General features: G+C 47.3%; 3 protein-coding genes across 10 annotated transcripts in view; 1 reads left to right on the top strand and 2 right to left on the bottom strand.

The window, feature by feature from the left end:
* Positions 1–2,350: 2,350 nt before the first annotated feature.
* On the top strand, positions 2,351–5,090 carry LOC102518983 (colostrum trypsin inhibitor). Its single transcript, XM_006193535.3, has 3 exons — positions 2,351–2,502; positions 4,091–4,306; positions 4,815–5,090. The coding sequence occupies exons 1-3, from the start codon at positions 2,427–2,429 to the stop codon at positions 4,835–4,837; spliced, it is 315 nt and encodes a 104-aa protein (XP_006193597.2). The 5' UTR covers positions 2,351–2,426; the 3' UTR covers positions 4,838–5,090.
* A 2,454-nt stretch (positions 5,091–7,544) lies between these two features.
* Positions 7,545–18,801, bottom strand: PIGT (phosphatidylinositol glycan anchor biosynthesis class T). Of its 3 annotated transcripts, XM_006193518.3 has the most exons (12): positions 18,574–18,801; positions 17,819–17,996; positions 15,952–16,079; positions 15,561–15,661; positions 15,303–15,389; positions 14,695–14,782; positions 14,478–14,575; positions 14,220–14,385; positions 13,364–13,564; positions 9,267–9,432; positions 9,055–9,138; positions 7,545–8,364 (listed from the first exon to the last, which is right to left on the bottom strand). In XM_006193518.3, the coding sequence occupies exons 1-12, from the start codon at positions 18,758–18,760 to the stop codon at positions 8,112–8,114; spliced, it is 1,737 nt and encodes a 578-aa protein (XP_006193580.1). In that variant the 5' UTR covers positions 18,761–18,801; the 3' UTR covers positions 7,545–8,111. The 3 variants fall into 3 exon arrangements, with proteins under 3 accessions (XP_006193580.1, XP_032317119.1, XP_032317120.1); XM_032461228.1 differs by lacking the exon at positions 15,952–16,079 and having other exon boundaries at positions 17,859–17,996; XM_032461229.1 differs by lacking the exons at positions 15,952–16,079; positions 18,574–18,801 and having other exon boundaries at positions 17,819–17,940.
* Positions 18,802–23,147: 4,346 nt separating this feature from the next.
* The window catches only part of DBNDD2 (dysbindin domain containing 2), a 5,755-nt gene continuing 2,615 nt past the window's right edge, over positions 23,148–26,287 (bottom strand). For 4 of the 6 annotated variants that reach the window (XM_014566695.2, XM_032461239.1, XM_014566697.2 and 1 more), the window contains exons 3-4: positions 25,998–26,135; positions 23,148–25,042 (exon numbers count right to left, since the gene is read on the bottom strand). In XM_014566695.2, coding sequence (XP_014422181.1) covers positions 24,837–25,042; positions 25,998–26,135 — 344 coding nt within the window. In that variant the 3' untranslated portion in view covers positions 23,148–24,836. Of the gene's footprint in view, positions 25,043–25,933; positions 26,136–26,287 lie in introns of all 6 variants that reach the window. The other 2 variants (XM_032461240.1, XM_032461241.1) reach the window with 2 other exon arrangements.

Raw genomic sequence — 26,287 nt, 5'->3', positions numbered from 1 at the left:
AATCCTGTTTATTGCTTAACTCCCCACCTAACCAGGCTTCCTGCTTCTGCTGCTGGGGCCAAATGCTCAGTAATGGCACTTCTCAAACTTCTGTCTGCCTGTGCATCTTGTGGGAATAAATACATATTCTGACTCCCCAGGTCTGGGTGAAGCCTGAGAATCTACATTTTTATAGACCCCCTGTTACAGCTGCATCCCCAGCCCCAGTTTCCACTCCTGTAAGATGGTCCCCAGAACCACACTTTGACAGCGAGCCTGGAGGATGCCTCACTGGGGCGGAGGAGCAGGCAAAGAGAAAAGCTGCTTTTCCCACACACCTTGGGTAAGTGGCAGAGGATCCAAGTCCAGGAAGAGGTGAATCTCAGAAAACCCTGAATTCTTTCCCATTAACCTGCCCTCTTCCTAATTCTCTGCCTTCACCTTACTTCTCTGAAATGATCACAGGCTGGTAGCATATGACCAGACTTCGTTTGCTAAAATAAACACGAGTCCCTTCCCACCCCCACAGGGATGACGTGATGATTCAATTCCCATGTGCTGGCAACACCTGGGCCTGTGTTCCTGTCTTCACTCCATGCATTTTTCCCCTTTTTGATTTTACTCTGTATCCATTTGCTATTAACGTAAGTGTATCAACTTCTGAGTCCTGTGAGTCGTTTTACGAATTAAATCTGAGCGTGGACTCGGGGACTCCAAACACCAGTAGTTTCCATTGTTCTCTCCAAAGAGAAACTATATCCATGGAAGCTAAATAATTTGTCTGAGGTCGCACAGATAGTGAATGGCGAAGCTAGAATTTAAATTCCTCCGTTGTGAGTCTAACAACTCCTGATAAGCAAGTGAAAATAATCTACGATAATTGCTGTCTAGTATAGAAAACTCAACAATTGGAAAAGAAAATGCATTTCAAGATGTAACACAAGAAAATTTCCCTAAAAAGATCTGATAGATTGGAAAAGCACTCCATGCTCCAGCACAAACAGTGATGCAGAATGATACCGAAATATAAATTATCTCAAGGATAAGCAAAGAGGTCTTTAGGCATTCAGGTAGGAAAAAAAGTCACCTCTAATGAAAAACAGTCAGGTCACTCTAGGGGGGTACTCCATGGCAGAATTCAGTGGAGCGGGTCCACAATTGTTCTGGGAAAAGAAAATCTGATCCAGGATTTTTTATCCCATCAAATTGTCCTTCAAGTAGAAACACAATATGAAAAGATTCAGAGGAAATAGTGCCTGTGAACCCTTTGTTTTTGTAGAATTATTTTTGTTACTCTACCTAACAAAATGTTTATGAGGATAACCTGAAGTAAAGATATTTACTTCATGTGGTGGAAATTCATCATCCAATATGGTAGCCACTAGCCACATGTGGCTTTTATATTTTTTAATTTTTTTGGAGATGGGGGATAGGTAATTAGGTATTTATTTATTTACTTAAATGAGTTACGGGGGATTGAACCCAGGACCACGTGTGTGCTAAGCACATACTCTGCCACTGAGCTATACCCTCCCCCCAACACGTGACTACTGAGCACAGGAAACGTGGCTAGTCTGACTTGGGAGGTACCATAAGTGCAAAATACACTCAGATTTCAAAGACTTTGTATGAATAAAAGTTAAATATTGCACTAATCTTTTTTATTACATGTTGATTTGATGTTGAAATTCTAATATTTTGGATATATTGAGTTAAACTATTACGAAAACTAATTTTGCCTCCTTTTGCTTTTTAAAAACGCAGCTACTAGGAAAGTGCAAATTCTATTTGGGGCTTGCATTATGTTTCTGTTGCACAACACTATGGTAGTATTTGCGGGGGGTGTGATTTTTGCCTTTTGTTTAGACTCTTCAGTGTAGCTTAAACTTTTAAAACTAAGTATGATGATTTATATGAAACAATAAACCCGTTATTCCAAAATTAAATAAATAAGCCAATGAACAAAGAGCTGTGTTCTCTCTCCCGGGATGTTGAGGCGAGTAGCTGGGAGGCTCTGGATGGGAACCAATAATAACAGAAGTGGGGAACAGCCGTGCTGGCCCCCAAGGGACCACGTTGTCCTGCCCACTTGTTTTACAGACAGGGAAACGGAGGCCCCACAAGGTCACTGACCAGTTCAAGGTCACAGGGACTCAAGTCTGCAGGAGATGAGGCTGGGAACTGCATCCCAGATGTGGCAGGAGCACCGTCTTAGGGGACTTGCTCAATAGCCAGCAAGACCCCCTCCAAGGCCGGTGGCACTGCCTCCAGGTAAGAAGGCCACGTCCTCCGGGGCCCACATTCCTGGCCCAGGGTGCTTCCTATTCCAAGTAATGAGGAGTGAGATACTTCCCTCAGCCCTGGGGGAAGAGGGCCCCTTGTCCTTCAACCGCTGGTATAAGTTCCAGCCTCCCAGCCTCAGCCCAGAACACGCAGCTTCTCACACCATGAGGTTCAGCCGCCTCCTTACCCTTTGCCTCACCCTCTGCCTGCTGGGCACGGCCAGCTCAGGAAAGGCCTCAGGTGAGCTGAGGGGTTGGGGAAAGGAGCCCTGAGACCTGTAACCTGTAGCCTGTGGGGTGGTTGGGAGAGGGGGCTGGATCCTAAGGGCCATCTGGTAACTTCCACCTCAGGGGGAGACCAGGGCCCAGCTCTGGGAGGGACCTCTCCTGTGGTCACCATCTGGTCTCGGGAAAATCTGGGGCCTGACCTCCCAGGTGTCTATTTGACATCTCCACCAAATTTAAATTTTTATTAAAAAGCAATACACTTTTGTCTTAAAAAGATAGTCTGCAAATGTGTGAAGTGGAAAAGTGGGTCCCCTATTTTACACAGTTTCCACAGTCTTACTCTCCAGCATCCTACTCCCTCGAATTCCTAAGCAAGGAAAGAAATGTTCATACCGCTTTCAAAATGAGGCCATATTTCTCAAGTTTAGCTGCACACTGGAGTCCCCTGAGGACTCTCTGGTTCCCACACTCAGAAATCCTGATTTAATTGGTCTGGGATGATGTCTGGGATGATTTTTTCAATAGTTCCCCCAAGAGGTTCTAATATTCTAACCAAGATGGAGAACTGCTGCCCTAATAGATGACTTTGAAGTTCCTTCCGAGAATGGCCTCTTCTCTATTCTAGGTTAAGCTTCTCCCAAGTATATTCAGCTTGGCCAGGGTCATATACATTGAGGGTTCACAAAATGGTACCATACAACTGAGTTGCCCCATGTGCTCATTTGTCTGAGGGATGCTGCCCTTCTTAGGGGAAGTGTAATTATCAAAGTGGTGTTTGTTGCAGCCTGTGAATAGATACGCTGAGGTCCTGAGTGTCCAAGGCTAATAGTTGAGATAAATGTATGTGCGTGTGTGCGTGTAGAAGATGCCAGTTTCTTTATCTACTGATTACTCATGGATACTATAAACTATTTCATGTAAATATCTTTTTCCTAGTTATGCAAAATGGCACTTGGTCATTGGCATTCAAATGATATGCAAAAGAATTTTTAGGAAATAAACATCGCTTGAAATTCCACTACCCAGAGAGAACTGCTCTAAATATATTGAGGAACAACCTTCATGTCATCACTCTGGGGATTTATATGTATGTTTTACTTCCCCGGGGCCACACTAGGGCTCCTACTTTGTAATCTGATTTTTTTATTTGACAAAAGTATGGGCTTCTCTCCATGTTGATGCTTGTAGATCAGCTCTGTGATTTGTAGTGACTGCGTAACAGCCAGTCAATCCCCTGTTGGTGAATGTTAATGTTTTTTTACAAATTATAATGTTCTGCAATTATAAGCAAGGTACAACTAACATCTTGGTATCAAGTCATGAGAGGCTGTAGGATACAGAGCTTTGGATTTGAAATTGGATCTGGGTTTAAATCCCAGGCCTTAACATATAGGTTTTAGGATTTTTGGAAAATTATCAAAGCTGAGCCTCGGTTTTTTCATTTGTGAATGAGGACAGTAATACCCTCCCATTAGGTTGTTTAAATAATGCCACATATAGCAAACATTGAGGAGTGCGCTTGGTGTAGAAGAGGTGTTCAGAAAAGAAATACCGGTTTGTACAAAGGACACATAAGTGACCGATGCTCCTTACCCTTGCAGCCAGTCTCAGGCAAGAGGCTTCGCAGGAGTCGTCCCAGACTCTCCCTGCCCTGTGCCAGCTTCCCCCAGAGAGGGGCCCCTGCAAAGCCTTCCTGCGCCGGTACTCCTACAACTCTACATCCAGTGAGTGTGAGTGCTTCATCTATGGTGGCTGTCAGGGCAATGCCAACAATTTTGAGACCATGGAGATCTGTCTGAGGGTCTGCAAACCCCCGGGTGAGTCCTCTGATAGAAACAGGAAGAGTAATGGAGGTGACAGGATGATGGACGTGTGAGGGGAGAGGGTGATGTTGAGGATGGTGGTAGTGAAGCCGAGTGTGATGTTAATACAGGAGTTGGTGATGCTGAGATAACAGGAATGAGAGGGGTGGTGGTGATGGTGGCGGTAACGAGGTGCTGGAGGCGTGGAGAGCTGGGCTGTGGTTGGTGGTGGTGTAGATAGTAAAGATGAAAGGAACATTGCTTATTGGAGTAAGCCCTTTTAAAATATGTGGTGGGGCTGGCAAAGGTGAAGACAGCAATGCATCCTTCACGAGGGTGATCATGTCAACAGAGAAGATGAATGTGACTGTAGCAGCGGTCACCATGGGAGGTGGTGGAAATGAGGAAGCCCTCGGGGTGGCAGATGTTGGAGGGGTTGGGTAAGGAGGCCAGCTTGATGGCTCTGGCTTTAGGCCACCAAGCAGCCAGCCAAGAGGGGATCTGACTATTATCTCTGTCACAGAGACCCGAGTGAACAGCAGCTGAAGATGACAGCGCACAGTCCCAGGCCTTGATGGAAAGCTGCCACTCCTGCGAGGAGACCCCGTTCTGAGCCCATCCTGGGACCCTCCAGGACTGGGTCAATAAAGCATTCAAAGATGACATGGCCTGAAGCCTTCCTACAGGGGACCTGGGCCTGTCCCCCAAAGTTGCTCACAGCCACCAGGGCAATCAAACCAGTGTTACCCTACCCCTACCTCCTTCAAGCCCTCACTGTCCTGTGTCCCCAAAATAAAGGACAAAGGACACAAGGTCCTCTATCACCAGAGGGTCCTCATGGAAGCCAGGCTGAATGGAAATTTGGGGACCTTGCATGTCTGTCCCCAGAACTTGGCCGGCTGCTCTCTCCTGCTCGGGGCTCCAGGACGAGCTGGAAGGTTCTTCCTGTCCAGCAAGGGCCATGTCCTGGAGGAGTGTGGAGATGGGTGGAAACTCAGGGACTCTTGGTCAGCCAGGGTGGCACTCCCCTCTCCTCCCAGAGGGATACTGGAAAAATGAGAATTTTATGCTTTTTTAATTGTGGTAATAATATATACAACCTGAAATTTCCCATTTTAACCATTTCAAAGTGTACAATTTGGTGGCATTAAGTGCATAAATTAGACATGAATATATGTGTCTATTTATACACACACACATATTTGAGAGAAAGGGCATGCTTTTCCCTTTATTCCCCACTCCCTTTCAAGTTCTCTACTATTACCCAGAGGTCGAGCTGAAAGATTGAGTGAGGGCAGCCTTGATGACATGCCAAGCACAGTTCCAGATGCCTCAGCTCCAAGAGGCAAAAATCTGGGCCCTTACGGAACTTAACTTCCATTAGACTTGGAGCTTCCCGGAGACACAGGGGCCATCCTCCATTTGGACCTGACTGGCTCTGGACAAGTTGTAAGTGCTCAGTCAGCAAAAGTAAATGTATGAATGGGTGTGGGCTATTCCAGCTTGGGATCTAGGGTCTAGAGGTGGAGATGGCAAGGGCGAGGGGCTCTCTAGAAACCCCACCAGTGAGTGCAGGGTGTTTAACACAGCAGTCCTGGTCCTGTCTGTACAGCCCACATGGGTGGGACTGCGCAGGTTACCTCTGAAGGTTCTCCAAGAGCTCCTGGAACATACAAGTGATGTGTGTGCGTCTGTAGGAAGGGAGGTGGTGTGGGTGAGCTAGTCCACACCTAGACCATGGGCAAAAGCAATTGGGTCAAAATGCTTTTACTTGAGTTTACCTCCAAGTGGTAAATAAGCAGGGGGTATGTGAGATAAGAACGCAGGTGGGTGGATTATCTAAAGTGAGGTCATCTTGGCAGCCTGCATAGAATGGGGTGTCTGCCAAGTCGGAAGAGCTCGAAGTGGTGGCCTGGCTGTCTTTCACGCCCCAGCCAAGTCAGTACCTAGAAATGCCCTTCACTACCGTGTCCTGTGTGATCTACGCAGACAAGATCCTGTAGCTCTCTGGTCTAGACCTCCTCCCTGAACTCCAGGTTCATTACCCAGTTGCCTACTTGCCATCTCCACTTGGATGTCTAAAGGCATCTCAAATTCAGCATCTCCAAACCAAGCTTGGGACAATCTCTGCCCTGACCCCTAACACGCTCATCCAGTCACTCATCTCTGCTAACGGCCACTCTCGTCCTCCCAGCTCTGCAGCCAGAAACCTTGGGCTCAGCCTTGATCCTTTTCTCTCATTCCCCATTGTGTCCTATTAGCAAATCTGTTTGCTCTACCTTCAGAATAAATCCAGACTCCAACTCCGTTCCACCACCTCCACGATCAAGTTATCGATGAGGTCTTCCTGGCCACCCCAGCTTTAAATTGCTACTCCAGCTACAAGCTCACCACTTGCCTGTCTTGTTTTCCTCTGTAGCTCTAACCACCATCTATCGTGCTGAGGGTCTTACTTGTTTGTTCATCATTAAGCTCCAAGAGGAGCTTTCCAGTAACAACCAGGGTGGTAAGAAACAGGAAAGCTCAGTCCAGGGAGGGGAGGGGCACCCACAGCAGCTTGGTGTACCAGGGAAGACTTCCTAGAGGAAAAAACATCTCTTCTGGTTTTGTAAGTCCGAGTGAACCTCGCAGTCAGGTGTGTGGTTGGTGGAACAGGGCATTCTGTTTGATGGACAGTCCACCGAACCACTATGATGGAAGAACTGGGGGAGGGAGGGATGGACCACAAGTAACATACAGTTGATGCCACATGTGTCAGAGGCCAACAGAGATGATGTGGGGGAGACATCTGCCTCAGGACTTGTTTTATAGGAATCCGGGGTCATATAACCAGGAGAGGGGCCCCAGGGGCAGGCTCCCATCCAAAGCCTGCAACGCCTGTGGGTGGTCCTGGACCACCCACCACACAAGCTCCCGAGGAGACAGATAAGAACTCAAGACTGGGCAACACCCAGACCAACTGAACTCACAGGGTCTGGACTCCAGGAATCTACATTATTTCACAAGAGCCCCAAATGATTCCAATGCACAGCCTGGTTAGAAAACCATCACCCGGAACTCTTCTGTCTCTCCAGCCCCACCCTTGGTGCTAGGGGACTGGTTCTCAGGGCTCCTAAAAGACACAGGATGATTCACTGTCATGGAGATGCTGACATAAACACTCCCGGCCAAGCCCAGTGAGTTCTGAGAAGCACAGTCAGATGAGGATGGCGGGGGAGGAGGGAAGCAGATGAGAAGGAATTTCTGGCAGGAGTGGGAGGATGTAGGGAGGTTTTATTTGGTTGGTTGGTTGGTTGGGGTTCTTTTGCAGGAGTGGGGTGGATGGGTTAGGAGGTCCTGTTCAGGCACCGAGCAAGCAAGCCCGAGTCCCCAGCTCTCCACAGGCCTCAAGGACAGGAGGCCAAGAACCAACGGGGCAGACACTTTTTAATTCCACAACCCGTAAACTCCATCTACCAGCCAACGACAAAGTCTTCAGCACACCCTGCTAGCCAGGCCAGGGCTGTCCCACAGAAGTTTCTGCAACAGTGGAAACATTTCTCCGCGCTGCCCAGTACAGAAGCCACTAATCACTTTTGGTTACTGAACACTTGACATGGGGCTAGTACAGCGGAGGAAATGCATTTTCAATTTAAATTAATTTCCATTCAAACGCCACATCTGGCTGCCAGCTACTCTAGGCCCTAGTCTCATCCAGGGGGCAGTTTGGTTCAAAAGCCACCTCTGGGGAGAGCAAGTGGCAGCAAGAGCCTTCAGGGTCACCATCACTGCCCCTCTCCAGGGAGAAACAGCTGCCCAGCTGTTGGGGGTGGGGCGAGCCTCAGAGCGGGGGGACGCCGCGAGCCCGCCGGATGAGGTTAGCCAGCCTCTTGGCCAGGCCGCCCGTGCTGGGCTCCTCGATGTGGAAGGTCCGCGTGAGGAGATTGTAGAAGGAGCCGTAGCACACAGCCACCACCGTGCACGTCAGGCAGATCACGTTGTACGGCATGCTGAAGTCCGGCGTCGGCAGGCTCACCAGCAGTGGCTCCGTGTAGAGCCGCACGAAATGGTTGGAGCTGTCAGAGACTGGGAACCTGGGGGTCAGGACGGGGCGGTGAGGCAGGACCGGCTGCTCCTCCCCATCTCAGCCCCAGCCCCTCTCTCCAGCTGCGCTGGGCCAATTACAACGGTGGGGGTTTTCAAAGCTTTCTTAGCCTCAAAGCCTTTTAAATCACAGTACATAAATCTGATCAAGGGAGAGCTACACTGCTCTGAGGGAGAGGAAAGGGACTCTGCTTTCGCTTAGATGCCTCTTCTTTAGCCTTCTAGTCTCAGCCTAAAGGCCGTCTCCTCAAGGAAGTCTTCCTGGATTACCTCCCCTCACCTAGATTACTCCCCAGCACCCCCCCAACCCTCTAGCACAGCATCTCCTCTCTAGGCTGTGAGCAGGAGCAAGGCGGGGCAAGTGTGTTTTGTTCATGGTTGTACACTTGGTGCTCTCAAGTATGCGGCCCCTGACAAGTGCTCAGTTAAATACTTAAGAGAATCAGTGAGTACATGTGGGCTACAGTACTATTCCTCTCACCTACTGATTCTCCCAGAAGCACTTTAGAATCATTTCATGATGACTGTGCAAATATTCTAGACCACCAGGATTTTAACTAGGATTGAGTTAAATCTACACATTAGTTTGGAAGAGGCAACATCTAGCCCCAACCCATCCTGCAGGAACCTGACCGCCTGGGTTAGTGTCCCCAGAAGCCGGCAGCTGAAGTCACACTTACAGGGTGTTGAACAGAGGGCTCTCTTCCCAGTCCATGGGTTTGGCTGCCACCACACTGGGCACAAGGGCGCTAAGGACAGATGGGCTGCAGAGAAGCAGACAGATGCTCCATGAGCCATGTCCCTCCCAGCTCCTCCAGTGAGGCAGGGAAGTGGCAGAGAGGATGGGTCAGGAAATGGGGAGAGAGGATGGGTCAGGAAATGGGGTGCCCACCTGACATAGAAGCCATGGTTGGGGTCCGGGGTGTACTCGGTCCACTTAAGCAGCGCCCGCTCAAACTGGATGGAGACCTTGGTGACCGAGTTGGCCGGCAGCTGAATCAGCATCTCCAGGAGGTGGGGCTGCAGCCGGTCCTGGGCAGGCTGGTAGTGGATGTAACCTGGAGACAGGCAATGGTCACCCACAGCTCTTTCCTGGGGTCAGACCAACTGTACCTCTCGTCCCTACCTAGCGAGGCCTTGGGATCTGGATCAGGATGCCTAGAAGGAGGGCTCTGGAGCACAGAAGCCAGGCAGACTCCTGAGAGGGAGGAGGATCTCAGAAAAGAGAAAAGATGTTTCCAGGACAGCCGTTCCAGGACAGGTTCGATCTAATCCATCTTCACAACATGAAAACTGGGGATATCAGGTGCCTCACATGATGCAACAGAAGTCCACAGAACCACCTGGGAAGTTTTCTTGTCAAAAATATAAGATCTGAATCTTATCAAGTTTCTAAATCCAATGCTCAAGAATACACTAAGAACGAAGGAACATGTTAAACACGGGCAAATCCAGAATGTAGAACATCCTATACAACAAATGACCCAGTTTTGCCAACAAATAAATTAAAAAAAAAAAAAAAAGACTGGGAACTGTTTTGCAGATTTTTGAGACTTGAAAGTATCACCCTCATCTAGACGTAACAGGGGTAATGGGCATGGGGGACTGTATACGGGAACTCTCTGTACCTTCTGCTCAACTTTTCTGTAAATCTAAAACTGCTCTAAAAAAATAAAGTCTATTACTTTAAAAGAAAAACTTAAGAGTATATCAAGAAGCATGTACCCTGAGGACCTTATTTTGATCCAATTCAAACAAACCAATTATAAAGTTATTTTCGAGACCACTTACGGAAACAGGAGTGATATGACAGGTTATATATTTTTAAAGCCTCTTAGAGATGCACACTGAAGTAGTTAAATGTGATTTGATACGATGTCTACGATTTGTTTTAAGATACACTAGCAGAAAAAACAACCAAGCCAAAAAAATCAATAAAGGGAGAGATGAAGCAAAAATGATAGGAAACTGTGGAACAGAACAGAGAGCCCAGAAATGAACCCACACTTATATGGGCAATTAATCTATGGCAAAGGAGGCAAGAATATACAATGGGGGAAACACAGCCTCTTCAATAAATGGTGTTGAGAAAATTGGACAGTTACATGCAAAAGAATCAAATTGGACTACTTTCTCACCATATACAAAATATAACCATGTACAAAAATAAACTTAAAATGGATTAAAGACTTAAATGTAGAACCTAAAATAATACTGCTTCTGGAAGAAAGCATTGGCAGAATGCTCTGTGACTTAGCAATATTTTTTTGAATATGCCTCCTCCAGCAAGGAAAACAAAAGCAAAAATAAACAAATGGGGTTACATCAAACTAAAAAGCTTTTGCACAGTGAAGGAAACTATCAATAAATGAAAAGGCAGCCTATTAAATGGGGGAAGATATTTGCAAACAGTATATCCAATAAAGGGTTAATGTACAAAATATACAAAGAACTCATACAACTTTTCATAAAAAAAAGATTAAAAAAATGGGCAGAGGACCTGAATAGACATTTTTCCAAAGATCACATACAGGTGGCCAACAGACACATGAAAACAATGCTCAACATCACTAATCATCAGGGAAATGCAAATCAAAACCACGAGATACCACCTCACACCTGTCAGAATGGCTGTCATCCAAAAGACAACAAATAACAAGTGCTGGTGAGCATGTAAAGAAAAGGGAGCCCCTGTGCACTGTGTTGGGAATGTAAATTGGTACAGCCACTATGGAAAACAGCATGGAGATTTCTCAGAAAATTAAAAATAGAACTATTATACACAGCAATTTCACTCCTAAATAAAACAAAAACATTAACTCAAAACGACATATGCACCCCAATGTTCACTGCAGCATTGTTTACAATAGCCAAGATATGGAAACAACCTACGTGCCGACTAACAGATAAAAGGATAAAAAGGATATGGTGTATATTTCTCATCCATAAAAAAAAAAGAAGGAAATCTTAAGGACATTTGCAACAACGTGGATGGACCTGGAAGCTATTATGCTAAGTGAGATAAGTCAGACAGAGACAAATACTGTATACCACTTATATGAGGACTCTAGAAAGTAAAACAAATGAACAAACATAACCAAACAGAAACAGTCATAGATACAGAGAACAAACAGGTGGTTGCCAGAGGGGAAGGGGAGGGGGAAGGAGAGAAATAGGTGAGCGAGATTAAGAAGTACAAAATTTTAGCTGCAAAATAAATGAGTCACAGGTATGAAAGGTACAGTGTAGGGAATATAGCCAATAATTATGTATTATATTTGTATAATGACAGGTGGTAACTAGACCTATCATGATGATCATTTTGAAAGGCAAAGAAATACTGAATCACTATGCTGTGTACTGGGAACTCACATAGTGTTATAGGTCAATTATATTTAAACTCATAGAAAAAGAAATCAGATTTGTGGTTCCTAGAAGTGGGGGGAGGAGAAACTGGATAAAGGTAGTCAAAAGGTACAAACTTCCAGTTAGAAGGCAAGCAAGTAGTAGGGGTGTAATGTACAACATGAAAGATATAATTAACACTGCTGTACGTGACACACGGAAGTTGTTAAGACAGTAAATCCTGAGGGTTTTCATCACAAGGAAAAACACTTTTTTTTCTATGTCTTTAATTTTGTATCCATATGAGATGTTGGATGTTCCCTAAACTTACCATGGTCATCAATCCACAATGCACATAAGTCAAATCATTATGCTGAATATCTTAAACTTACAATGTCCTCTATGCCAATGACATCTCAGTAAAACGGGAAGAAAAAAATCAACAGCAACAACAGCAAACAAACAAAAAAAGGATATGGAGCTGGAGACAGCTGAGGCCAGGTGATGGGAACACGGCAGTTCACGGCACCATCCCATTTGAGTATGTGCTTGAAATTTTCCAGAGCAAAAGGTAGAAACACAAAACAGTAAAACCTACAAAATACACAGGTAGGATGTTCGAAGTAGAGATTCTGAAGGTGGTACAGACAGTGATGCTGAAAATAAGTGAAACTATTAACCACAGGCTAGAAAATATGGGAAACAACAGAGGGGTTGACAGGTGATTTTCGGTCTGTCTGTTTGGGGTGTGCTATCCCCTCTTCTTAGGGAAAATTCCTAAGAAGTTTGCTTCTGTGTTACTAAGTCTTCCTCCAGTCCAAAGGAAAACAAGCGCTTTAATGCTATGCCCGGCATCTCACAGAAAGCACTCAGTAAATACTAACTCCTCCTTAGAAAAATAGCAGGAGATAAAAACAAATAAAAAAAAATTTTTTAAACTACACCCTTTTACCTCTCCCAAGGAAGCAAAACCATTTACTCTGTTATCTGTTTCATTTCCAACACTCTGCTTTTCTTGTTAACCCTTTCTCCACCTGAAAGAGTCTATGAATCATCAGAAAAACAAAACAAATGTGCCCAGGGCACCAGGAAGAAGGAGAAAATAAGTGGAAAAGATAAGGAAACATCTGCCCTCATCAAGTCCTATTAAGAATCATGGCGGGGAGGGTTGGGGGGTAAATTAGGAGTTTGGGATTAACAGATACACACTACTATATATAAAGTAAACAACAAGGACCTACTGTATAGCACAGGGAGTTATAGTCAATATTGTGTAATAACCTATAACGGAAAAGAATCTGAAAAGGAATTATGTGTGTAACTGAATCACTTTACTGTACACTTGAAACTAACATAACATTGTAAATCAACTATACTTCAATGAAAATAAATTTTTTTTTAAAAGTTTAATTGAAGAAAGAAAAAAAAAGAATCACTCATCCTATGTGCTTTACTTATTTTTGCTTTATAAACACTTGGCAGATCTGGCATTGGTGAGGCCATCCTTTCCAGCTGTCAAACCATTCCTAACTCCTGATGGCTGTGTAGATTTCCAAGGTACTTCTGGAATTATCCTGAGAAATGAGGGTTGGGGGGACCTGGAGGGAGAGGGAGTGGGGGTTGGGGGCTGGTCGGGGGACTCACTCGGTTTGTTCTCCTTGCCCTTGGAGGTGATGGAGAGGGTGTGCACGTACAGCCGCAGGTACCAGGGCACGGTGTCCAGCAGCAGCACAGGGAAAGCCCGGAACGGGTGGGTGTTGTACAGCAGCGTGCTCAGCTCCCCGCTCTGTAGCCCATAGCCGCTCACATACCGCTGGGCGTACAGGAAGGGCACGGGTGGGGCCTCTGTGTGGAGAAAAGTCAACGGTTAACCACTCTTTAAAAAAAAAAAGGGTGGGTCACTCCCCACCCCCACTCCCTGGGCCAGCTTCAGAGTCTCAAAGCCAGGGAGGGGAGGGGAAATGCTCTACCAGCAGAACTAGGAAACTCGCATTCTGGAATCATCCCTGCCTTCCCCTACCCACAGTGATGACAACAGAATTACTATTATTTACTAAGTAGTTAGATGTGCCACGTTCTGCACCCCTTCAACCCAAACCAAGTACGCTCACGATATTCCAAAACTGTCCTTGGTAACACTGAACACAATCACAATTAACTGATTGCTCAATGCATGCTTCAACTACTAGATGTTATATTTCTTCAAAAGCAGGGTATTCCTGTTTTCAAAAAGAAATATTTGTTGATTGAATGAATGAATGCTTGAATGAACTCCATATTTTACATTAATTATCACGTCCAATCTGCTGGGTATTACTGCTCCCATTTTCAAGACGAGGCAGGAAGGTCAGGAACCTGCCCAGGGTCACAGAGCTTAGAAGAGGTGGGGTGAGAACCAGGCCATCTGACTCCAGGAATCTGGGTCGAAACACACACTTGTTGTCTCATGGGGAAGAGTCAGGGCTGCGAGCGGTGGTCTGGCGGCCCATCCCCCACTCACCATTCTCTGGGGGTCTCTTCCACTTAAGCTGGAGGTTGAGGCTACGCGAGTTGTTGATCACGGCCGTGTCCAACAAGTCATAGACGGCATAGGTCTTCCGGGTGCCCAGGATGACGTCCTGGTATGTGGTAAAGGGCGGCGGGTTCACTTCCAAGGTCTCATTGTCCTGGGGACACATCGGTAGGGCTGAGAAGTGAGCAGGAGGGAGGATGGGGTGGGGAGAGAGGGGCAGATGTGTGTGGCTGGAAACCTCAGTACCTGGTTGTAGCTGGTGATGTCCACATAGACTCGGCTTTCTGAAGCCAGGGGGCAGGGCTCAGTGAGGGTTCGCGAGAACATCCTGAAGAGGGACCAGTCTGAGGAGCAGAGTGGGGGTTGAGCGGGGTGGGGGTGGGGAGCAGGACTAGGCCCTCTCCACATAGGAAGGGCAGGGCTAGCGATGGGTGGGTGGAGCTGAGTTGCCAAGGTAGCTCACCTTTCTTCCCCTGCCCGGTGACGAAGGCGTCAAATACAACGGAAAGGGTCTGCCTCAGCTCCCAGGAGATGCTGGTACAGCGTGCATTCTACCACAGGGGCCAAAGGGCAGCAGTGAGGATGTCCCACTCCCCCAACCGCAGGGTCCCAGGGACTACTACCGGGACTCAATCCCTTGTCTATTACGTACCTCCCATCCACCACTACTGAGCACTTAACCCTGTGCCAGCAGCTTTCTGTGCATCAGTGGGATGAACCACCGCCAACAACCAGATGCTACTATTATTCTCATTTGACAGATGAGAAAACCTGGCTCAGGGAAATAAAATGACTCACTCAGGGTCATGCCAGCTGGTGCGTGGCTGAGTCAACAGCTACATGCGCACTGCTATGGCTCTTAACCACTATGCCCTGGGACAGAGACTTAAGTGAACGCTTGCCAGGCAATCACTCAATTTCCCTGGTGTGTGGCCAACGCGCTGAATAATCATCATCGCATCTCGCACCAACCACTGGCTCAGCCCTCGACAGACACTGGGCTACGTGCCTTGCCTGCACCTTCTCTCAGAGCCCCCTGGAGGGTCCCCAGCCCTGATCCCCATGACTTACTCTGCACACAGGGCGGATGTGCACAGCCTGGGAGTGGTAGCTTGTGTGGAACAGGCGATCAGCCTTCAGCAGCACAGAGAGGCCTGCCTAGAGGAGGTGGGGAGAGAGGAAAGGTCAGAGCCCTGCACAGTGGGGCACCCAGGCAGGAGGCAGAGGTTATGGGCAAACACACCCTGGCTGTCAGGCAGTGAGGAGGCATCGGTCAACTCCATCCACTCTTAGGGGCTCCCACTCACGTTCAGGCCCCTCTGGCCTCACCTTGGAACTGCAGGGCAAGAGCTTCTTCCATGGGGTGAGGTTCTCAGTGCAGACAACCTCCCGCGGCAGCACGGCATAGCGCAGGAAGTAGTGATCCGTGCCTGAGGGAGACAGAAGCCTGTCTGGGGGCGCCTTGGGGCCCCACTCCTCGGGACCCACGCTCTCTAGCACCACCACCTTAACAGTCCCAGCTGCAGGTGGGACATCCTCCTCCCTTTGGGAGAAGGCAATGCAGAGACAGCAGGGTCTCAGGAAGCCTTCCACTGGGGCCCGCACACCCAGGGGATCTGTGATCTGGCCCCACTGAGGAAGGATGAAGTAGAGGGGAAAGGAGGCAAAGGTCTGGGTCAGAGGTGACAGGAAGAAAGAAAGGGCCGCAGGGCTGTCTCACCATTGGCCAGCCCCAGGGGTTTGAAGGAGGCGGTGGGCGTGACTGTGTTGGTGGAGTCGATGAAGTTGAGAGAGGCGCAGAAGATCCCTGAGAGGACGTTACTGAGCTCCTTCCAAGACTTATCCACACTAGATGGAGACACAAACCCACTCACTGTCCTGGGGCCACCTCTGCTCCCTCCCTTAAAGGCTGCAGCGGGCTGCCAAACCATCAGGCTGGCTACTGCTGGAGCTGGGACTGTCCCTGCTCAGCCTGCTTCCTGGGTCTCCCCCATCAGCCCCTTCCTCACTCTCCGCTGGACCTCCCTGCATTCCCACAGCTCTTGCCTTAGGGTTCTTCCTCCTGCCTGGGAATGCCTCCTCACTCCTCTCTGCCCTCTTCAAGGAGGCTCCCTCCACCAGGAAGCCTTCCTGCCCTCCTCAACCACAGCCTCCTCCCTGGGCTGCTGACATTCTGACCACCCAGACCTCTCACTCAGCCCCTCTAGGAATGGCTGCGTAGCAGCAGCATCTCATCCTAAGCATCTTTTCTCCCCATCTAGTCTGTGAGCAACCTGAAGACAGGGAGCTAGTCTGGGTCACCTATGAACATCCCATAGCACTATGTAAAGTGCCCCACACCTCAGAGGCCGAGATCAGCTCACTGATCCACCCCGAGGTGTGCTCAGCTGGGCAAAACTACATGCTTCCCGCTGAATACCCTGGGTAAGTCCTGGATCTGTCCCCAGGGTGGGAAGTCTTACATATACAAAGGTTCACTGAACAAGGAAAAACAACCATTCTAGGGCCCCACAAAACATCAAATTAAATTAGACATTTTTTCTTAGAGAGATGTGCTCTTTATACGAATAACAGAATAAAACTAGAAATCTGAATAGCAGCTCCGTATTATCGGCAGTTATGAGGGGAGACAGTGACAGCAGAGGATTTGGGATAAGAGGCAAGGAAATTGGAGTTCAGGCAAGAGAGAAAGTCTAGGGGCTTGCTCCTCACTGAAATTGCCTTAGAGCTGTCCTGGAGTTTTTCAATAATCTGTCCCGAGTTTTCCAATTGCTCCAATCCCTAAGCCTCAAATAAAGGCTACAAACTGGAAATCCAAAAGTTCTACCCAAACCATGGTCATGTTTCATTTGATGGGCACAACATTAACCCACATAGCATTTCCTGAATTTCTTCACGACTTGCTGTGATTTAAATTTGCAATTTTCACATTAAAATCCAGATTTCTGGTAACTCTCGAAAAATGAGAGTATCTGGTGACAGCAGACCTCTATTCCCACGTGGCAACAATCCACAGGGGCTGAGTGGCAGCTGTCCTCTCAAGATCTCCAGACTGCCGCAGGCCCCACCACTCTCTACTATTACTCTAAAATCTTTTTTATCACCCACGTGCTTCAGATATCTCATAGTGGGATGCAGAGGCTGTTGTAGTCCAACTGCCTAGACCCACCCTTTCCCAAATAAAAGCAATTCCTCTAATACAGAGATCTGGCATTTTGTAGGCCAATTCTAGCCCACATGTATTTTGTTTGGCCCTCGTGGCATTTTTATTATTATTATTATGTGAATGAATGTCCTTTCCAAGTTTATCCAATTTGCCACAACTTTCTATCACCTTACATTCAAGTAAACTTCAAATATTTGCCTCTATAGTTGGACGAATATGCTCCCTCAGGCCTGAAAGTATTAGGGGAAGGAAATGTATTCAGAAAAGTAAAGAATGCCACTAAGTCGTAACATTTCTTACTTCCAATGCCAGGTTTACTCCCCTTGGAATTGCTGACCTCAAGGGTAGTGGCAGGATGGCAACATCTGCCCCTACCACATTCCCACTGTGGCCTGCCACAGGCCTCAAGGTGGGCACTCACTCAGTGACGGTGTCTTGGAACCAGACCCAGAGCTCTGCACCTGAGGGGGCCTGCAGGAAGGGTGTCCCCCAGTATCGAGTCCTCCAGAAGCCTTGGGTGAGCGACAGGTGCAGCTCGCGTAGAGAATACTTGGAGATCAGCTGTCCCAGGGCTTTGGGGAAGAGCCTATAATGAGACACTGGAGAAGGGGGAGCAAGTGAATGATGATCCTAGAGGGAGAGTTCTCAGCCAACCCCCAATCCAAAAAAAAAAAAAAAAAATACACCCCAGCTCTGGGGTCAGAGGAATCTAAATTCCAGCCCAGAATGGGTCACTAACTAGCCATGTGATCTTGGAGACGTACCTTTAACTCTGTACACCTCCAATTTCTTCCTTGTAATCGCTCACAGAACTTAGCACTGTGCCCAGCACATAGGATAAATGGTAACCATCAACAACAGCCCAATCATCAGTGTTGCTGACAGAGGGTTCTAAATAAAGGTTTGGAGTGGCAGCCTGGAGCTGTGGAAAAGAGCACTGGAGTATAACTAAGGAGGAGTCACTGCTCCTCTTCGGACCTCGATTTCTCCATGGACACAATGGGATTCTCCACTAAGTATCCCATTCTTCCGTAAGAACCATCTTTGTCGGGCCCCAAGCCCAGGGACCAGAACCTCATCCAGGGAGCAGTCCCCGCTCGCCAAGGCTTGCTTGCCTCCACCCCACTGCCAGCAGGTACCACAGACACCTTTCTCCGGTCAGTCCCCTCTTCTCACCTTCTTCCCGTGGCAGCTCCGAATCCCAGCGAGTGCGGAACTGGAATGTGGCGGCTACGTCCCCAGAAGGCAGAGGGGTGATGACCAACTCCTCCCGCAGGCTGTCGCGTGGGGGCTCTGCATAGCCCCAGCCGCTCGGCCCCAGAAGCAGCAATACCAGCAGAAAAAGCGGCACGACCGCCGCCATGCCTCCGGCTGCTTCCGCCTCCCAGCGATCCCGCCCCCTCGAGGGGCCACCCTCCAATAGGAAGAGCGTATAAGCAGTGACTTCCGGTACCGTCACGGAAGCCGGGGTGTGTCTACCAGAGGGACTGCCTGGGTAGGCCCTTCAGTTCAGGGCTGATGGATCTAAAGAGGCGCTGAGAGACCTTGAAGGGCTGTGGGCACAGGCGTGGGAGGGGCCGAGACTGAGGACCCCCGCCTTCCCCATGGAAAATGCTTAATAATACCAAGCGCCGTCAATGTCATTGTGCCTCCCTGATAGATGAAGAAACATACTGAAAAAGGTTCCTTTTGCGAGGTCACACGGCCGGGCTCTTGCTTCCCTCCGCTTCTAGTGCTCTGTTTGCTCGGTCCTAAGCCTCGCCTAGCCCCTCTGGTGCAGGGCTTTCCCGCAAAACCCTCAAATAACTGGCGTTTTTATTATGAAAAAATTTCTAACATACAGGAATGTTAAAAGAATGAACACCTGTTTCCCCGTCACTAGATTCCACCATTAACATTTTACTCTTATTTATCATATATCAGTCTATAACTCCCTCAATTCATCTAATGTTTTGATGCATTTCAAAGAAATTTCAGGCATAAGTACACTTCCCCTTATATATTTCAGCATGCATATCATTAGAGTCCAATATTTGTTTACATTTTTCTTTCGGTGTAAAATTTACATACAATGAGATGCACAACTCCGAAGTTCATTCCGCACATTCACTGAGTCCAACAAATGGATACCCTTGTGCAACTCCTATCAGGTTACAGAAGATTCGTAAAACCCCTGAAAGTTGGCTAATGCCCCTTGCCAGTCCTTGTGCCCCTTGCCTTCCAGAGGCAACCGCCGTTCTGATTTTCCTCCACAGAATAGATTAATCTGTTCCAGAGTTTCGTATAAATGAAAGCATCATATGGTAAGTTTATTTTGTGCAAGACTTCTCTCCTGGGAAGAATGTTTTGAGAATCATTCATTTGCTTGCATATTTGTTTCTTTTCATTTCTGTGTAGTATTATGTTGGATGAATATACCATAGTTTATCCATTTTCCTGTCCATATACACCTGAGCTCTTTCAAGCTTTTAGTTCTCATGAGCTAGGCTGCTACACAAGTTACTTTGTAAGCATATGCTTATTATATCCTTTGGGTAAATGTTTAAGAGTGGTCAGAGTAGGCTGAAGTTTAATTTTATAAGAAACTGCTAGATCTTTCTCCAAAATGTATCATTTCATACTTGCACCAACTATGTATGAGCCCCACGCTCCCATTGCTCCACAACGTTTGTTTTTAATCTGGGAGGCTTTTTAGTTTTCATCACATGGCTGTGTATGTAGTAGTATCTTACCGTGGTTTTAATTTGCAGCTCCTTGGTACCTAGTGATGTTGAACATCTTTTCATGTGCTTATCGGCTATTCATATATTTTCTTTTGTGAAGTGTCTTAAAATCTTTCCCACCTCTCCTCTTTTGTACTTCCTTATCTTTTTATTATTGAGTTGTAAGAGTTCCAAACAGTTTCTGTTTTGATTTTTCCACCTGCCCAATGGGAAACACATTCATGAAGGACTTTTTGCACAGTCTCTTGGTAAAACATGATACTTCTCTGAAGAGCCAAACTTGGTGTCTGGCAGGTCTGCCAAGATATGCCCTAACTAACCAGAGAGGAAGTGTCAAAAAGGTGTCTTTATCTCATTATGCCCTGATTCTACTTACATCCAGTGTTCCTGCCTCTCTAGACACAGAATAGAAGGAAGGCCATGAGCTTAGATGTCAGGTTCAAATCCCCACACCAACCTTTAATCCATACGAGCATGAGCAACCCGAGTGTCACTTTTCCTGCTCTGTAAAATGGATAAACCTGCTCTCAGGGTTGCTGTAAGGATCACAGATTAGGTACAGTAGAATCTGGAATGTAGTAAGTGCTTGATAACATCTACTGAGTAATAACATTTACTCAAACAAGTCTATGAGGTAGGTACTATTATCTCCATTTTACAGATGAATAAACTGAGGTACAGAAATTCAGCTAATTGCCTAAGATCACAGTGGGTGATGGAGCCAGGACTAGAGCCTTCTCCCTCTCTAGTGTGCTACAGCCGACATTATATTTCCATTATCTGTGGCCATGTCTCTTCCTGGGAGAACTCTTGGCCAGCCTAGTATTTTAGTTGCCTTAGCAAGGAGGCTAGCACATAGTGGGTTCTCAGAATGTTTGAATGAGCAAACAAACAAGACAACATCATTGTACAGCTCCATGTTGTCCCCACACTGCAGTGCTGTTCACAGTATCAAGTTCTGTGCACCCTGGGGACTGCTAGAGTGTGAGCTGTCTAGGGAATCTTCCCCTGAGATGTGGTCCCTCCTATCTCCTCCACAGCACAGGATTCTACAGGATGTCTTCTTCCATCCTTTCCAGAGTCTATGACAAGTCCACGCAACAGACAGAAGACACCACACTGTGGCCTGGAGACTGAAAGCTGGGCTGCTTGCCTCAAAGTTGGCTCCAAATCATCCCCCCATCTCCAGGAGCCCTGTGTGGCCTCAAAAAAACAGTCAGCTGGAGACGCTGGCTCTGAAGGCCAGCCAAGCCCCTGTGGTTTGGCAGAAGAAAAGGTCATTGTCCAAACAGGAAGTGGTCCTGGGGTCTCAGCAGACCCTAGGCTTTCCCAGGCAGGGCTGGGGCTCATTGCAGCTGAACTGAAGGCTCCCTGTAGGCTCATGAACAATTCCCCCCTCCAGAGGGCTGTCGATCCTGCTCCCCAGGCAAGCTCTTGCCCCACAGCCCACCGATCTTAGCATTGTGTGCCTGGAGTTATTGATATGTTGACGGCAACCACACTAGTCCAGCTTCCCATCATTGACCTTGGAGGGGAGTGGGGTGATCCCAAGAGCTGAGAAGCAGAGCTGTGGATATGATGGGGTGCAGCCCAGGAGAAGGCTCAGCCACAGTCAGACAGGAGGTTGAGCTTGCTACTCCAAAGGAAGGGAGAAAGCACAAGAGGACAGAGACCATGTCTTCTGTGTGCAGCAAAGTCAGTGGTAACCCAGCAAAACCACCGAATTTTACATGAGACTGAGCTTTGGCCCAGCTTAGTGGATGATCTCAACTTCAACACAGAGGCTTTCAGGGAAAAAGGGGCACAAAACTCCCACAAGTTTCTCAGTAGTGCTAGAAAAAGCCCTTAAGAACTGTCACTTACAATGGCCTCCTGCAGGGCTGGAAGCAAAGTGGGACTATTGGGAAGACTGCAGCCCTGTCACTCAGCCTGGATGGCACAAAGAGCTTTGAGATTTAGGCTGAAGGGCACTCATCCCATGGGTGGTTTGATGTATGAAAGGAAGTGGAATGATTTATTTTTTCTGATGTGAAAAATGACTTGATGTTCCTTAAGGCTAGGTCCTTTAACCCCCGCTCCCTTCATTCCACACTCTCCCTGGGCAAGCTCACTCACACCCATGGCTACACTTGCCACCTATACACTGATAACTCATCTATTTATTTTTCCAGCCCAATCCTCTCATCTACATCCCACACTAATGGGTCCAAGTACCTACTCAAAATGTCCTCTTGGTCTCAAAAACATCTCAGACTCAACATATCCAAAACCCAATTTATGACCTTCTTCCCAAACCTGGTTCTCTCCTTAAACCCCCCATCTAGGGGAAGAACCTTCCAAACCATCCTGTTGGTACAAGGCAGGAGCAATGGTGGCACCCTTGACCTCTTCCTCTCTCACACCCACCTATCCACTATTTTGGAATTTGCCTCCTAAGTATCTCTTTATCCCTTCCATTTTTCCACATGCACACACACACCCCCCTACCTCCACCATCTTCCATTACCTCTCATCTAGATGGCTGCAGTTGTCTCCTGGTTTCCGGGAATCCACTCTGGTCCCCTCCAATCAGTACTCCCTACAAGGAATCCTTCCAGCCAGTCTCCCCCAGTCTACTCCTACTCATCCTTCAGATCTCAGCTCAAAAGCCACTTCCTCCAGGGAAGCACCTCGTGACCTCTCTGAATAAGCTATTAACTCCTTCCTAGCACTAGTCCTAGTTGCAATTTGACATTTGGGCCCCCAGTAGACCCTAAACTCCCAAAGAGCAGGACTGTCTTTTTTTGTTTTTGACACTACCACATTCCCAAGGCCAAGTTCAGTGTCTTACACACGTTAAACACTGACATTTCGTATTTATTGAATGTCATTTAATCGTTTATATCCTGCCTCAGCCCAGCTAGGCTAACCATCCCCACCGTCTTCTGGGCCACCGTTACCTCTCGCATGGATTATTACGTCTGTCCTGTTCCTGTCCTCTTCCAGTATCTTTACACTGCAGCCAGAATTATCTTTATAACAAGCAACTCAACCACTTGTAATCCTTTATTACTTCCAATAAAGTTCAAATTTGTTAACATGGAAACTGCTAGTTATCTACCCAATCACTACTATTCTCTTGTTTCTTAGTAATGTAGCTGATTTTATCAAGACAGCAGTGTGCCCTACTAAAGGATGGTCCCAGCCTCCTCAGCAGCCAGGGTGCTTCTGAGAGGTTTGGCAGGAAGCAGAGAAGTCAGATGCATTGGTAGCTGAAATCAAAAGGGTTATTATCTCTCCAAAGAATCTTTGGAAGTGGCTTTTGACCAGAATCTCCTTTCTTCTAGATAATGCTGTGTCCCTATGTCTACGAAATGTCCGGAAAACATTCCTCATGTTACCAAGTTCCGGCCGATAAGATGGAAGTGGATACTATTGGTTAGAACGTCCAAAAATGCTTCTCAAAGTGGGAATAGACAGCTGGCGGTGCCTTTTTGGCCCATCCCCAATTTCTTCTCCTGCTTTCCACTGGTTTCAACCACATGATGGCTGGGGCCTCAACAACCATACTGGACATGAGATATCAATGAGAACCCAGCCATGCGCCTTAGGTGGCTGAGCAAAAAGAGCCAAAAGGACCTGGGTGCCCAGTAACTGTGGAGCGACCACATAGCCCTGTACTTTGGACTTCTTTCATATGAGGAAATAAAATTTGTATCTGAAGTCACTGATACTTTGCTAGCAGTCAAACTGAAACTTGATACAGGCTTCAAAGCATGTCCTGACCTGACCTTTGTCAGTCTTACCTGTCCCCTCATTTCCTGCTCAAATTCAAAAATTCAGCCAAGCTGAATGTTTTTCAGTTCTGCAGGACATTTCTCTCCATTTAAAGTCTCTCCAAGCTGCTCTTTCTGCCTGGATTACAGATCCCACCTGGGTAACTCCTGCTCATCCTTTGGACCCCAGCTTAGAAATCAGCTCTTCAATGACCGTACAAGCTAGGTTAAGATGCCTCTGTTTTGTAACAGAACGACTCCTCACCACACTACATATCACACTGTGAACTGTGGTATTTACGTGGTTTTCTCCTCCACGAAGGCAGGGATACAGCCTCTTGTTCAAAACTGTATTCCAAATGTCCAGCACAGGGGTTCAATAATTATTTATTGAATAAATGGAGTAAATGAGTGATGAGAATATGGTATTGGGTAGGAGCTAAAGAAATACAGTGGGTGTGAGATCTGTACAATGTGAAAAATGAAGTGGAATGGTTGGTATATTATTATCTATTTATTATTTATACCATGCCCTGTTCCAAAAAGGATCTAAGGAAGCAGGATGGCTGGAGTACCATCTCACTGGGAGTGTTAAGGAGTTCACGTCCATTTAGAGACACTGGCTTAGGAGACTCTAGCAGGAGACTGCAGGACAGTTTGGGGGAGGGAGGAGTGCTAAGAAAAGCAGTGGCCTCTTGTACTATCTCATCTTCCATCTCCTCATTGGCAAGCCCTACCTCAGGAGGAAGCCAAAAACTGGCGGGAGGGAATGCAGCAGGAAAAAGTTAGCAATAAAGCAGAAGTGGGTTAAGTCCTAGAAAGATACACCATCCCACCATCCTTTCCTCCCTCAGGTGCCTACTGCAAGTAGAATCTGGTCTTCTCCGAAGGGCTCTGGCTGGATCTAGGGTCTCAAGTGGAGAACAGCCAGCTCAGTCAGTCTGTAGGTGGGGGCCCACTGCTAGCTGCAGGCTCCAGGCTCTGCGCCGCCATCACCCCCATCCTCCTCCTCGTCAGACTGTGCCAAGGGCGTGTCTGCTCCACCGTCACTGGGATTTGGGCTGTGCGGGTTGATGGAGGAGTCAGAAGACGAGGAGGAAGTGCGGGATGTGGTCCTGTCTGGCGTGGGCATTGGCAGGCTCAGCTCCTCTGGGTGGTCGTCTACCCCTGCCCGGAGAGAAGAGCTGGTCAGAGCCACAAACAGGGCTTCAGAGGATCCACAGAGATGATCTGGCCAGGAGACACTGAAGCCCAGAAAGGGGCAGGGACTTTACCAGTCACTCAGCCAGCCTCCTGACTCCCAGTTCCTCCCACTTCACTACACCACATCTGGGCTCTAGAGTCAAGTCAATCAGTCAAGAGTTCAAGTTCTACCTACATCACTTCCTTGCTATTGAGCATCTTTGGGCAAGTCGCTTTGCCCTCTCAGGAACTTTGCTCCTCCTCTGTAAAAAAGGGACACCTATATTCCAGAAGGGTTTCGAGGATGAAATCTGAGAATGCTTATAAAATGTGTAGCACATAATAGGCCATCAAAAAATAGTAGCAGTTTTAAATAAGAGAATATCTACCTTATAAATTAAGCACATAGGCTTTGGAGTTGGACACCCATGGTTCAGAGCCAACTTTTCCCCTTTCTGGCTATGTGACAACTTCTCTGAGTCTAATGTCCTTCTTTATAAAATGGTATTAATATCCCCTGTCATAATAGGACATGTAGGGATTGAGAGAGCAGTAAAGTAAAATGCTTTAGCACAGTATTAAAACCTAACAAAGTGCTAAATAAACATTAATATCAAGATGACTAAAACTGCTTAAGCTGTCTGGTATAAAAATCGTATTTTTCACATTAATTCAATTATATTCATTAATTACCTTAATTTCACACATGCAAAATTAACAAAGGCTAAGTGGGGTTGTGCATTCTGAGAGTTTCGAATTAGGGATCTGTAACCCAGCTTCCCTCAAGGTCAACTTCCCTAAAAGCAGAATCGACAGCTGTTTTGTTGGTAGAAATGCCCGCTCCCAGCCCCGACATGTCCACTTCCCCAGTCCAACCTTGCGGCCGCACTGCAGAACCCTGGCTCACTGGGGCCCAAGTGCCTGAAGCAGAGGGGCATACCAGATGTCTGGGGGGTTGGGGGAGGATCTTCACAAGGCAAGAACACATCTGCTCCATCCTGATCCCCAAGGTCAATAAGTTCCACTTGCTCAAGCGTATCCACATTCACTTCCATGGACGAGATACTGCCTATAGGGGCTGCAGATCAAGAAGGGGCAAGTCAGGGAGTCAGGCTGGAGCCGATAGGATGGTCAGATATATCTGTCAGGCCCGGAGGTGGATGTTTGGAGGGCCAAGAAAACAACAGGGGAGGGGCCTCCCAAGATTCAGGACCTACAGGACTTCCTCCC

This window comes from Camelus ferus, chromosome 19 (genome assembly GCF_009834535.1).
Source record: "Camelus ferus isolate YT-003-E chromosome 19, BCGSAC_Cfer_1.0, whole genome shotgun sequence".
Taxonomy (NCBI): domain Eukaryota; kingdom Metazoa; phylum Chordata; class Mammalia; order Artiodactyla; family Camelidae; genus Camelus; species Camelus ferus.
This window is presented reverse-complemented; position numbering and strand designations above follow the sequence as displayed.